A 13,786-nucleotide genomic window follows, 5' to 3' on the forward strand; every position below is an offset into this window, starting at 1 on the left:
CCCGCCCCGCCCCCGAGGTGGGAGGCGGCTGCCTGGAAGCCCGGGCTGGGCTCTGTCAGCGGGCGGGGGCGGGGCGGGAGGAATAACAGACACGTTAACGACGCTCCTTCAATTAAATTTTTTAAATATAACATTAATTAAGTAATTAAAATAATGGCAGTTGCCTAAAAAAAAAAAAAAAATTAACCCACCACACTTAGTGTTTCCCGTTTTTGCCCAAGTCTTCCTTCATAAGGGCCTTATCTTACATTTAGCCAGCCAGCAACATATTTTTCTAACCATTAATTTTAATAGCGAGTCTTTCATTCCCTGTTACATTTTCACAACCATGAAATATTTGAAACAAACCACATTCCTTGTTACAAGTCTAGAAAAAATGTATTTAAGTAGCCATTACTGTGCACATCTGCTTAAATATTTATCCAAAAAAAACAAAAAACAAAACCCAAAAAACATTGTTTAATCTGTTTTAAAAAACAAAACACGGTGAGGATACAAATACAAGTCTGGCCTTCGGCGTCAACACTTTCTAAGCAGTAGTGGAGAGCCGCCCCGCTGAAGAACACCTCTCCTCCTCCCGTCCTTGCAGGCTGGCCAGGCAAGAGAGGACCCTGGCCTGCTCCCGTCCCCATGCCGGTGGGTTCGCAGCCGGGCAGCCTTCTCAGCCACCGCTTACATCCAGGCTCAGCATCAGGAACCACTTAGAGTCGTGCAGCCACAGGTTTCTGTACAGGTATCCTAGCATCTAACAGGGGAAAACACACACAAAAAAAGTTAACACTTCTCATAAAAATGCTGTAAATACCAAACTACTTTTTGCTTTAGTTTCCTTGGTCATTAGGTTGCAGCCGGGCAGCCTTCTCGGCCACCGCTTACATCCAGGCTCAGCATCAGGAACCACTTAGAGTCGTGCAGCCACAGGTTTCTGTACAGGTATCCTAGCATCTAACAGGGGAAAACACACACAAAAAAAGTTAACACTTCTCATAAAAATGCTGTAAATACCAAACTACTTTTTGCTTTAGTTTCCTTGGTCATTAGGTTGCACAGTATTTCAAATAAGGGAGATTCAAAACTGCAGTCAATGACACCAGAAAAAAGTATTATTAGAAAAAAAATAGCATTAGGATTTTTATACAGATAAATCTAAGGAACTAATAGGGACTAACATATGTGCATCATCTCTGAAGTAATTTATAACTTGAGAAGCTCTCTTCGATTTAGACAACACTTACCAAACATGTCCAGGATTTTATTAACAGCCTCTTGATTTACATTGTAAGTGAATCCATTGGACCTACAGTTAAAAGAAAAAAAAAATGTTTCTTTAATGACTATTTCTTATTCCAGTCATTTCTATACAAATAATCTGAATTAAACATTTTCATAATTACGTCATATTTTTCATCCTACTCGCATACATATTAATTTTAAGGACATGGTAGACTTCTAAGCAGATTGTCCTCAAGGACAGTTATAGTTTCTTTATCCTTCCTCTTGCTCACAGTCCCTCTGTCTTCCCTTGATTTTTATCAGGGACAACTGCAGGAAAAGAACGTTTTTTTTTCCCCAGTCGTATAATTTTTAAGACTCTCTCTTTGAAACTGAACCAAAACTTCAGCTGCTGTCAAATTCTCTTGCACTCAATTGATTTATTCCTTTTACTTGAAAGGGTAATTTAGTTATAGACATCTATTTAGCACAGAGACATGGCAGGGGACATAACAACAACAGTACTTTGTGCACTTTCCAAGAGCACTTCAAACCTTAACCAATTCATTACCTGAAGAGACATAAGCAAAAACTCAGGGTCAACAGCTGCCAACTATGTTCTGTAAAACAGTCAAGACAATGTGGGGAGTTGTTAAAAATAAGCAGGACTGTTCTATTTGCTCATCAAAGTTTTGGGAGAAACTTTGAAAACCAAACGGTAAAGGGACTCGGAAGAAGCCTACTAGTGGGTTAATTAATTTTATTGCTGGGTCCCACAGGAGTGTTTCACTATGAAGGGGTGCCACTCTGCTCCTACAGCAGTACAGAAAGGAACGACCTGGGTCTTCACCACGACTCAGGTAAATCCCATCAACCAGGTGACTGATGCTCAGGCAGCCAGGGTTTTGCTGTTCTACTTAATACTAATAGCTCAGTCATTAAGAATTAGCAGTAAGACCACACACTGACTTCTATACACCAAAAAGCCCACGTTACTCACATTTTCTTCTTCTTCACTGCACCTAGTTGCACAAGAGCTGCTAAGGCATTTTTCTGCATGTCAGAAGACAGCGCTTCATAACACTGCGTATTCCCTACGGAGGAAGCAAGAAACACAATTAAAAGTTTTATCACTGCCCATTAACAGGCCACACTTGTAAAATCATATTGCACAACGGCTGTACACACCCTTCTCGAGAAGTTGAAAAACAAAGTTGCGGACTCCAGGTACAAACTGCTTCTCGGTAAAGGATTCTTTTATTTCCTTTGAGAGGTATCTGAAAATTAACTAATATTTAAAAAAAAAGAGTAATTATCACTTCTTTCCTTTTGATTGTCAGCTTGTTATGAATTACAAACACACACGTCCTCATAAGCAATACTGTTACACTTTGAAAAGTGTAGGAGAGGAACTCAAAAGGTATCATTGCGCAGAGCAGCTGAAAAATTTATTACTGTTTAACAGGCATAAGAATCCTAATATTAAAATAAGATTCAGTATTACTAAAATAGTTATTACAGATATTACTGTAACATTCCCGTTCTCACAATCAAAAACAGCATCATTTTTTTGAAAGCAGTATCTGTTTTACAGATGGGAAAAACTGGGCAAATCAGTATAGTTCAGCCCAAGTCGTACACCAGATCATGAACAGAATCCACCAGGTTCAAATGTCTACATCCCTACCAATGGTATGCTGACATACCTGAGATTTCAGCCTCCTGTTTTAGTATACATTGCTTATTACAGGAGCATACGTGTTTAGTCTTATTAAAGCTTGGACACTCAAAGAATTTAAAGAGATAGGGATGAAATCAATGATTCCCAAAAAAAGCTATCAGATATGCGATGCAATCTTTTCTACGCCTGGCAGGACAGCCCACGTAAAATGAATTAAGCAAGAGCTCCTCATAAGAAATAGCAAAGAACCTGGTAGCAGCACACTCCCCGTGAACTACATTACAAAGTAGTTCCTGCTTTAGTCAACTGGAAAAGTCTGAGCCAAAAGCTGAAATCAGGATCCCGGGGGAGGGTGATGTTTAAGGTATTTCCTACGGTTATTTCTCAACTCTTGCATTCTTCAACCATGACAACAGTCACTATTTATACTGCAGAAGTATCACAGCTCTCCTAGCTTCCCTATAAAACACAGAAGAAAAAAGATAATTTTCTGAAGAACAACATACCTGATAACCTTCCACAAAAGGTCTGAACATAGCTGACAAGAAGGATACTATAACACTTCCTTTGTCAGTAGGGTAGAGCTCCTGCTGAGTTGTTTGAATGGCATCACATTTTGTAAGTAGAAAACATCCTTCCTCAAAATCCTGGGAGAGAGAAGCGTAACTGAAATTGTAACGTCTACAGTAAGTGCAGCTACCTTTTCCCACAAGATCAACAACAAAAACCACACACTGCACTCAGTTCTCAAGAGACTCAAACCAAGATCTTCCTATATACCAGAAATACCTATTTCTGGTATATAAGCGGGAACATGTTCTCAAGCACAGCAGTACCTCCATGCACAACAGGCCCAGGAGCAAAGAAAGCGGCTGTGGCTGCTGTTGTAACAGCCAGCCTGAGCTCCCTCAGGATTTTGTCAGAACAGGGTCAGCCTGTCTGGTTTAGGGTTTGCTTTTTAGTTTTGGGGGATTTTTTTAAGTCGGGGTTTGCTTTTATCTCATGTCCACTGTTTGCGATAAATTATAACACAGTTCACTGATCTGGAGTCTACAAAAAAGGCAACACCATGGCCAAAAGTTACACATTATGGAAATGTCAATGACAAAACCATTTTACTACTAATATTGGCATGGGGGAAGGGGACACAGGACACACACAGAGGACAGGAGGGGATGGGACACAGACACATGGACGACTAGAGGGGTGGGTTGCCAACAGATCCTTTAACATTACAGCAGCTCTTTCATTTGACTGCACTAAAGTCAGTCATAGCCAGTCACCTTCCTGTTCCCTGCTTGGTTTTGGTACTTTAAAAAAAGCTGCAAGAGGCAGCAATTGCTAACAATGAAAACTAAACATAACAGTGCCAATCAGCCTTTAAAAGAAGGCCAATTCTCTTCCGTATGAAAAGCTACAAGATTTCAATATAGCCACAAGTCTTGAATATTGATATGAAAATTATACTTGTCTCTTTTTTTAATGCAGGAAAGATCACGAATATCACCGTCAGATATTTGGCCTTGGCACTGATAAAAATCACATCTCATCAGTTTTAAGTCAACATAAAAACTATACGTGGACTTACTAGTTTATACCGGGTGTGACACTGAACCAGGTTTTTTTACTAATAAACTTGTGCTCACCTGCATTTCAAGCTAGCTGGACTAGAGCCAGTTCCAACCTAGCAGGATGTGTACAAACTGACACAGCAAGTCCCGCAGAGGGCAAAGTGCTGCCCGCAGTTTTCACAGCTTGCCTGTGCCCAGCTGTGTTAGGAGAGCATGCAGCCATACCAAGCACTGCAATAAGGCTGTGTGAATGAACAATACTGGCTTTGTCTGAGCAATAGCTGTAGGGAACAGGGGTGAAATGAGGGGAAGCTCTTTTCAAGCAAATAGAATGCAACTAAAGCTTCTGTAAGGCTCTACTAGGGACACTGCTACCCCATTAGGAAAGTTCTTGCTTCAAAAACCTTCACAGGCTGCATCACCTCAACTCTGTAGATTTTGCCTGCAGAAATTTCAATCAGGCTTTACTATAAACACTTCACTCACATTCAGTGCTCGCAATGTACTATCTGAATCTACACGAGATAAATACCAGTAATAAAAAGCTAAAAGACATGAATCATCAAAATATTTAAAAAAAAGTTTACTAATGCACAGCAACAGTGAAATCTTCAGAGTTCAAGGCATAAGAGGAACATCAGCCACTGTATAAACACTACAGAGTAGACACCGCCGTGCTGTGCGGTCAAGGGGAGGTGGTCACAGGGGCGTCCTTTAACAGATGAGGCACTGGGTGTTGGCACAGTCCTCTGGTAGCCCCGCCATCACTGACCACACACGTGGAGCTACATAAAATAACCCATCACAGCCGCACTAGAAGGTGTATAACCAACCAGAGGTACTTAATAGGTACTTAAATTTGGAATCGCACACTCTATGTGTCAAAGACAACAAGGGCATACAATGATTGATCATTAATTGGTGTAATACCTACAGTTTAACTTTCTGAGAGAGCAGCAGTGCCCCTCTGCTACAGAGTCTGCAAGAGCTTTAGGAAAAAATATCCTGGTGTACCCTCAGTAAGAATTCCTGTTTTGTTTCTGTGCTGACAGAACATACCCACTTTGTGACAGAATTCAATTAAATCTACTTTAACACTTTTTTCTTCAGAGCCTAAGGTATCTTTCATAACTGAAGAGCAAGAGGACAGTATCTGCACTTCATTTAAAAGACTGCTTTACATATATTTTTATATCCATAGTGGAAGACTAGTAGCTCTATGCAAAAAAGCCAAACTGCTGCTACAGCTCATTTTAATAGTTCAGAATTGGGCAATTTCAGGATTTTTAGTTTTTTACTGGAGGGAAAAAAAAAAAAAAAAAAAAAGATTGCATATGCAACTTTGTGGATTCAGACAATGTTTTGCAACTAACCAAATTACTACCTCCACTCTAACCCCTTTTTAAGTTCTCCCTCCCACACAGATCAAGTTGATATCACTGTAGGTATTTATCACAAAGCACTCGTTCAGCAGAGCCCTGAAATCATATACTATTTTAGTTGGCTATGTTACTATCAGTATTTTTGTATAAAGAACGTTTTTACCTTCAGTGAAATGCCAGGAAAGAAGATGAACTCATCAGAAAAAATATCTCTCAAGAAGCTGAAGCAGCTATAGACTTCCTCTGAAAAAAATATTGTGCTGTTGTTTAAAAACATAATTTAAAACATGCAAGTGAAAAGCCATTTATTCCTTATTTTAGAGAGAGTACCTACATCAAATAAAATTTGGATTTGACACTAAAAGCACACATACATACACAGCAGAAACCACCACAATGAACAGCCAGTGCTCAAAGCACTCAATTCAATCGTTACTAAGAGGAAAAAGCAGGGGGGTTGTAGCTTCTCTGAACATGTGCTAAATACCACAAAACGAAGGTACGTATTCTGAAAAGTCTCTTTAAGAGCCAAGGATTGGAAAACACTGAATTGTTTCAGAAACAGTAGTGGGAAGAGAAGAAAGACTGAGAACTGGCTGCACTGTATGCAAGTGTGAGCTGTGGGTAATTTGTAACCTAAAAAGCTGGTCTGGTAAACACCAACAAAACAAGACACTTGGGAACTGGGATCAGCTCACTTTAACCCTGCCCTCTCAGCAGAATACACCTACTTTCAACAGCGTCAAAGGGTGAACCAACAAAAAAGGCAAGCAATATACCCCTGTCTCCTCCCAACACATCCGCCTTATGCCGTGGGACCTGATCCAGAGTAAAATGTTTTCAGATAGCTCCCACCATCAGGAACCTCGTGCTCCTCTCACAGCTGACAGCGCACAGAGCAAAACCAGCGAGCTCTCAGAGCTACCCAAACGTACCTTTTCTGAAGCTGCGTGTCATCTGCAAAGCAACTGCCACCAGAGATGGACGCACAAACACATTCAGCAACTGGTTTCTGTAGGTGGCACACATGAGGATGGCCAGAGCGCGCTTAAAGACGATTTTCCCTACAGCTCCATCTTCCATTCCTTTGTCATTTAGGACCACGTGGCCATCGACAAGGCGAGCAATGTTGGAATGCAAGGTGAGGCCAGACATGACTGCTTTTTTGGCACACAGGTTATCTAGCAGGAAAATGCAACACTCAGGCAGATGCAAAAGGGAACATAAGTCTATTGAGAAACAGCCTAAAATGCACTAGTATTTAAGTTTTATCAATTATTACACCAAACATTCAGTTAGAGAGATCTTGTAAAATAATCCATACCAAGAACCGGCAGCCTAGGCATAGTATGAGGTGGAGAGAACAAACTTCAGACGTTTCTGTAATTAAAGCACTCCATTCTTCCACTCGCTAACAACGACAAACACTTCCTTTGACTCTGCAACAAGAACTCTGAGCCTCCAAATAAAAGAGAATAGATCTGTTTGATAGACACATTGATCAGTAAGGATATGGAGATCACACTTGTGCTTAGGCATTTCTGACACTACAAGTTTTGAATCAGATGCACAAGTCTCTAGAATGTTTTTCCTCAACTCTCACATACAAGGAAGGCCTCACTGAAAATGAAGTTTAAAGAAATCCTAACGTAAGTATCGTTACATAACACACCTGCTCAAAGAGAAACCACACTGTACTTAAACCCAAACCTCTCCTTGTTTCGTAAGACAATCCTTTTAAAACGCCTAAAGCAAGGAAGTATGTGGAGTATGTGGTTGGTTTTGTTTTGGTGGTTTTTTTAAAACAACAAAGTTCTTCGAAGGCAGGCATGAGTTTCACAAACTTGTGGGCTTTGGTCAAGCTTTTTTGTCAGCATGACACACTGTGAACTTTACTCAGATAAACAGCAGCATCTCAAGTCTTGAGAATTCTTTTTTAGAATACCTTACACTTTAAACACTACCAAAACATTCCCTGCATCAAACGTGAATTCTTTGGCAAGCAAGGAAAGGAGCAATAAAAAACTCTTACTGAACACTAAAATACACTTTACATGTTTGCAGCATCACAAGCATATCATATATCAACATAGCCTCTACCAGAAAAAAAAAAAATCATATTATTTCCCCAAATAGATTTCACGTAGAATGTCCTTGCATCCTATTTGCTCCTTGAACCTGCTTTGTTCTGGTTTTGCTAAAGCTCCCAAGTTTCTCAATGCAATAAGCAGAAGTGTGAGCAAATCATTTTGCAGTTTCTGTTTTTAATATAAAATTTCCAAAACCCAAGTAAATGCTCTGCCTATAACAACTAACCAGCATGCTAAAGGGAGAAACAACTAGCTGCTTGAAGACAGAACAACGGACAGGGTACGTGAAGTTGCCGACTTGGTGATGTCATCAAATTAGCCTTTAAAATATATTTATTCTTTCAAATTATTGACAATCCAAACCAACAAACTCTGTTTCTATAAAACTAATGCCTTGAGCAGTGCCAGCACAATCCTAACAAAATCTGCTCAGCTGTTGTCATTCCTGTATTTCATTACCATGCCTATCTTTTGCATTCCCTGACTATATCACAACTCTAGTAAATCAAAAGCTTATTCACTGTTGCTCAGAAAAACAAAACTAAAAAGCAAACTTGAATGTGTTATCTTCTTCAGTTTAGTGTGCAGTAAGATTCTAAATGAAGTTTAAATATCGCCATGAAATTCTTCCTTTTACTGGTCTGGCAGAAGCAGACCTTGTCTGCATTCTCTGCAGTGCAGATCCCTGAAAGGAGAGGTGGTGTTCTTCCAGAAATGACAGGGTCCTGTTAGAACTGCAGCCTGCTCGTGTTCCGTTATTGCAGTACTGAGAAATCCTTGATTAAACACAGGACTACAAAAGCAAAGATCCATAGTTTAAATCTACCTAGACTGAAAAGGTAAATGTATTTGCATTACACATTATTTTTCTTTGCTGGCTTTACCACATAACATCCTGAGGCTCTAAAATTAACTACCTGTTTCACCTTGGCTCACAGAGAGAAGTTTAAAACAATTGTTGAGAAAGTATGGAAGGAAAATCAACCTTTCAGCAGCCAATATATATATATACACACATTACGTATATAAAAAAGTATGTGTGTGTGTATATGTATGTATGTGTGTATGTATATATAAAAATAAAAACACCAAAGAAGCCTCCTCCCCAAAAGTCACCACTGTTGCTGGGTATAAAGTGAAATTTAAAAATAAATAGACAAATTATAGTTTTGTTTCCACTAGTTCTTTGCCACAGTAACAACTTATACTACAGCAAATACCAAGCAACAAAAAGCATCACGCCAAGTTTAACTCTTGCAGACCAGGTAATTGCCTCTGACCTACACAGGGTTCAGAAAGCTAGACACTAGGCAAGTCTCAGTACCCTAATACAAGCTCTTTATAATTTTCCTCTTATTCTACACTTCAGGAAATATCAGTAAAACATCTGTTCTGCCTCCACCTAACTGTATTTCAAAGTAGTATCTTCTACAGCCTAAGCAAAAATCTGCCAGGTTTTAGCATCATTTTTAGCATATCCTAAAATCCATTTACAACTCTGAGGAAAACATTCTCTGAATTTGACAACATATTCTGCTTCCACGGAAATATAACTTCTCCTTCATAAGCAACAAAAGGAATAGAAATAACACTTTCTCTGCATACCAGGCCAGTCAATGAATCCTCCAAAAGTCTGTGTTAAGCCTTTAAGCCACAGGGTCTTTTCTATTAGAAGTTCAAAATCCATGGCTGGCAAATTCTGGAGCAGGACAGCAGCAGCTAGTACCCAGGGGCTCAAAACCATGTTTTCTATTTGAAGGAGCTCCATTTTATAAGCTACGTCACTGACAAATTCTTGGATATCCTCAGATGGCTTTTGGGGAAGATGCCTGAAAAGAACAATGCAGTTCAAGGTAAAGAGTTACAAAACCTGGAATATAAATCACGCCCTTCCTTATTTCTTCTGTACTGCTCCCAGATCCGTAACTACTTTTCAGGAGCCAGCACATGGAGGGTGACTTTATGTGCTATGTAGAACAAAAGTACAGAGTAAAACATCAGTAGCTTCACAACAGTATTTGAAACAAAGAATTCTGTACTGATGCTGTACACTTGCTATCTTAAAAAAAAAAATAAATTCAAAAGCATTATGTTTTGTATAACAAACTGCAAAAGCCACCCAATCCAGTCATAACTACAGCTCCCTGGCACATGATCACACAACAGTTTGCAGTAATAAAGCAAGAAGGGAGAGAAAGGCAAAATTTTTAAGTGGCAAAAGTACCAAATCCTCAAAAACCATAGCTTTGCCTGGCTCACGTGTGATGATTAACTTTTAAAATGACATCTTCTCAACCCAGCACAAAGCGATGCAAGTAACAACCTGTTTCAGAAACACCCAATCACAAACATGATAAGCCTCTGCTTGGACAGAACAGATTCAGTGGTCTAAACCGTCAGATAGAGGGCAAGTGAGAGAAAACAAAGTACAAGAGAAGATCTTAATTATTTCACAAAGGTGAGGACTAAACAAATGCTTTTCCTCTGCATAAACCATAGAAAGATGTGGTACCTGGGAACCAAATTGTACGGGCACCGATTGATTCTCCCAGATGCCAAGGTCCTAAGTGACACTGGTTGTCCAATGTAGATGTGTATGGTACCAAAACTGTCACTGAGGATTTTTCTGGCTTTTAACAACCCCTAAGAAAATGGGAAGAGCAAAACTCAAATTTTGGTGCTACAGGGTGGGTATACATCCACCTATGTTCTGTTCTTAAGGAATTTACATACAGATGTAGATTCTTTGGGCTTTGGGACTCCCAGGAGTTCATATGCATAGAGAGATTCTTCTAATATCCTCTCATAGCTGATGCTGATGGGCACAAGGTATGTGTCAAAGACTTCACGTTTAAAAAATGGTTCCATCACAATGCTGAGAAGACCTGCAAATTGAAAAAAAAAAAAAAAAAAGAAAAAAGTTAATCACTTGTCTTTTTTGAGGAGAGAAATGTAACTGCAATTTAACTTTGAAAAAGATATTTTCAAATTTTAGAAACTGCTAATAGGTGTGGGCTGTGCCTGTCTTCTCTTCAAGCAAGCAGAAGGACGACGCTGCCCAGCCTTTAAAACAGAAGGTAAATATAAGCAATGCATTTGGTCAGCTCTCTGTGCTCTTATCTGCGCTCACGCAGCATCTTCCTTCTAAAGATTCCCCACTACTGTTACAGTTACAACATTTCTCTGCTGCTCAGGGGACATCTATTTTCTAGAAAGAAAAGGGTGAAGAGTTATGCAAAGAAATACACAATAGAGCGAAGGGAGAGAAAGTAGCAGAGTACAAGAGACGTGTATTGCCGTTCTTTGTATGGCCTTGGAACTCTAACCATAGTGTTTTCCACTACTCTGACCAACTTCCCACAACTTTAACATCCCTCTCTGTATGCAGAGCTAAAGAAGCGCACAGCCACTAATGAAAACACTAATACCCATAAAAAGTTCAAAGTTTTCAACAAACCTACCAAACTTCGGAGTCAGAGTCTTGGCGGTGCGGCTTCTAGTCCCTTCAAGAAAAAATTCAATTGGAGCATAGCCACTCTTCAAAAGTAAAACAAAAAAAAAAGCTGTTCAGAAAAATAAAAACATATCTTCTTTACTGCCCACAAATAGTTTTAAGTACTTAAAATGTAAGTAAGTTGTTGGGTTTTTTTACTGGTAGCCATGCATGTCTCACTTCAGTCATCTCTGAGCCTATATTCATCCATTATATTTGGCACACTGCATAGCTGAATTAACAAAAATATTGTGTCTGTCATGAGATATGGGTACACATGAGCAGCAATTTGTTTACAACCTACTGCTGAACTATAACAACAGAGTGCATGCATGCTCTTCACCTACAGCAGTTCTGAGGTAAAGCACATTTAATCAGATCACAGTGAAGACTTGCAATCACAGAGCTATAACATCATGCATATTTCGCATGAATCGTTCCAACCGAGTGTTTCTTGAGCATATGTTTGGAGAGTTCAGTCATTTATTTACCCTTAACATCGTTTTTACATATTCAGCAAACACTGCCCAGTAGAGTCTGTTCCCACCAAAGGAACGACGCATAAAAAAGGCACCTGCCCTTCGTAGCAGCTCACCAATTATCTTCATTCCTAGGAAATCTGAAACACAATCAAACAAAAAACAAAACCACACACAATAAACTTAATTGATTAATATCAGTCAGCAGAATCGACCATGTTCTCTAATACACTGATTCAATTACCAGACTAAAGGAGATCTCTTTCAGGGATTCTGTTGCTGCAAATACCTTTATTTGCTTTCTGATCATCTCGTAAGACTTATGTAGACATGAATGGCGTATTATAATACACTTTCACTTTTTTTTGTAAATAGCATTCAGTTAGAGCAATTTATTTTCTTTAGATGCCCAGATTTCAGCCATAATAAAGACTATATTCTTGAAGTACATTTTCCCATTCACCTTCAGAAAGATGGGGTACTTCTAAGCAAATCTGCTATGAAAAACAGTTACTTACAATTGGACTCAGCACAGATGAGAGGCCTTCAGATGCTGTAAGCATCTCAGGTAGGTTTTGACATACTTGCAACAGAAGTGAAACACTACTACTTATAGCAGCTGCTACCAGATCCCTTGCCACTGGTTCTCTGAATCCTGAAAACATCGTTAAAGAACATACTTGCCTATTCCTGCAGCAATGACAGGCAAAGCCAAGTCATATGTATATAGCAAATAAGACAGCATCAAAAAGTCTACGTAGCTTCGGTGACTGGGCAGCAGCACAACTGGATGTTCTTGAATGGCACGTTGCAACTGAATAAAAAAAAAGAAGAATCACAAACAATATTGTTTCAATATTTACAGACTGACTGTTGCAGTTGGCAAATACAGACCTTCACAGGGCTTAAGACAAACAGAAGCTGATTTGTTTGCGGGTGGTTTCTCTGTCTGTACACTCCATAACTTCTTCAGCATGGAACCACACAAAATTTTGAGCAATAGTTTCCAGACTAGAAACCTGTGGTTCACAAGCATCACAGGACTCGAAAGCCAAGGCCACCTCATTACATGATGGTCTAATTCAAATCCCTTTTGACAGGGATGGGAAATCTAATATGGGCTTGTCAGGGCTGACACTGCTGTCTTCTAGGGAATGCACTGCACCCTCCAGAACAGCAGCATCCCCCAATGCAAAGGGGGACAATGGCTCCCCAGGGAACTGGGGCAAACTTAAACCGCCTCCTGCCTCAGAGGTGCACAATGTTTCACCACTCTTAACTCTACAAAGGTTTTGCAGAACAGCCAACACATTCAGCCACGTAACATTAGGTTTTCACCCCCAACTCAACTAAATGCATTATTAAATTTATAATATCAGATAGAAAAACTCTCTCAGTAGCTGATCTAACAGAACCACTGACACATGACTCAAAGTACTCTTTACCACAGGAAGCATTTGGAAAATGTACAAAAAAGTCCTGCTCACTGTTCGCCTCTAAAATACTTATATATCATCTGTCTGTGAAAAGGACCTGGGTGTGCTGGTGGACAGCAGGCTGGCCATGAGCCAGCACTGTGCCCCTGTGGCCAGGAAGGCCAACAGTATCCTTGGGTGCATTAAAACAAGCGTGGCCAGCAGATCAAGGGAGGTTCTCCTCCCTCTCTACTCTGCCCTGGAATACTGTGTCCACTTCTGGGCTCCTCAGTTCAAGAGGGACAGGGATCTTCTGGAGAGAGTCCAGTGAAGGGCCACAAAGATGATGAGGGGCCTGGACCATCTGCCTTACGAGGAAAGGCCGAGATAGCTGGGACTCTTCAGCCTGGAGAAGAGAAGTTTGAGAGTTGATTTTATCAATGGCTATAAATTCCTGAAGTGC

At 40.0% G+C, this 13,786-nt stretch overlaps 1 protein-coding gene across 1 annotated transcript in view; it reads right to left on the reverse strand.

The window, feature by feature from the left end:
* Window positions 1-2,208: 2,208 nt before the first annotated feature.
* The window catches only part of GNPAT (glyceronephosphate O-acyltransferase), a 14,870-nt gene continuing 3,292 nt past the window's right edge, over window positions 2,209-13,786 (reverse strand). Inside the window, exons 3-13 of the mRNA XM_029083590.1 lie at window positions 12,593-12,722; window positions 11,921-12,048; window positions 11,398-11,473; window positions 10,670-10,821; window positions 10,449-10,579; window positions 9,542-9,765; window positions 6,782-7,027; window positions 6,010-6,089; window positions 3,400-3,540; window positions 2,401-2,500; window positions 2,209-2,306 (exon numbers count right to left, since the gene is read on the reverse strand). Of these exons, the coding sequence (XP_028939423.1) occupies window positions 2,209-2,306; window positions 2,401-2,500; window positions 3,400-3,540; window positions 6,010-6,089; window positions 6,782-7,027; window positions 9,542-9,765; window positions 10,449-10,579; window positions 10,670-10,821; window positions 11,398-11,473; window positions 11,921-12,048; window positions 12,593-12,722 (1,506 nt within the window). The remainder of the gene's footprint in view (window positions 2,307-2,400; window positions 2,501-3,399; window positions 3,541-6,009; window positions 6,090-6,781; window positions 7,028-9,541; window positions 9,766-10,448; window positions 10,580-10,669; window positions 10,822-11,397; window positions 11,474-11,920; window positions 12,049-12,592; window positions 12,723-13,786) is intronic.

The sequence above is a fragment of the Antrostomus carolinensis genome, unplaced genomic scaffold (assembly GCF_000700745.2).
Source record: "Antrostomus carolinensis isolate BGI_N321 unplaced genomic scaffold, ASM70074v2 scaffold36252, whole genome shotgun sequence".
NCBI classification, from domain to species: domain Eukaryota; kingdom Metazoa; phylum Chordata; class Aves; order Caprimulgiformes; family Caprimulgidae; genus Antrostomus; species Antrostomus carolinensis.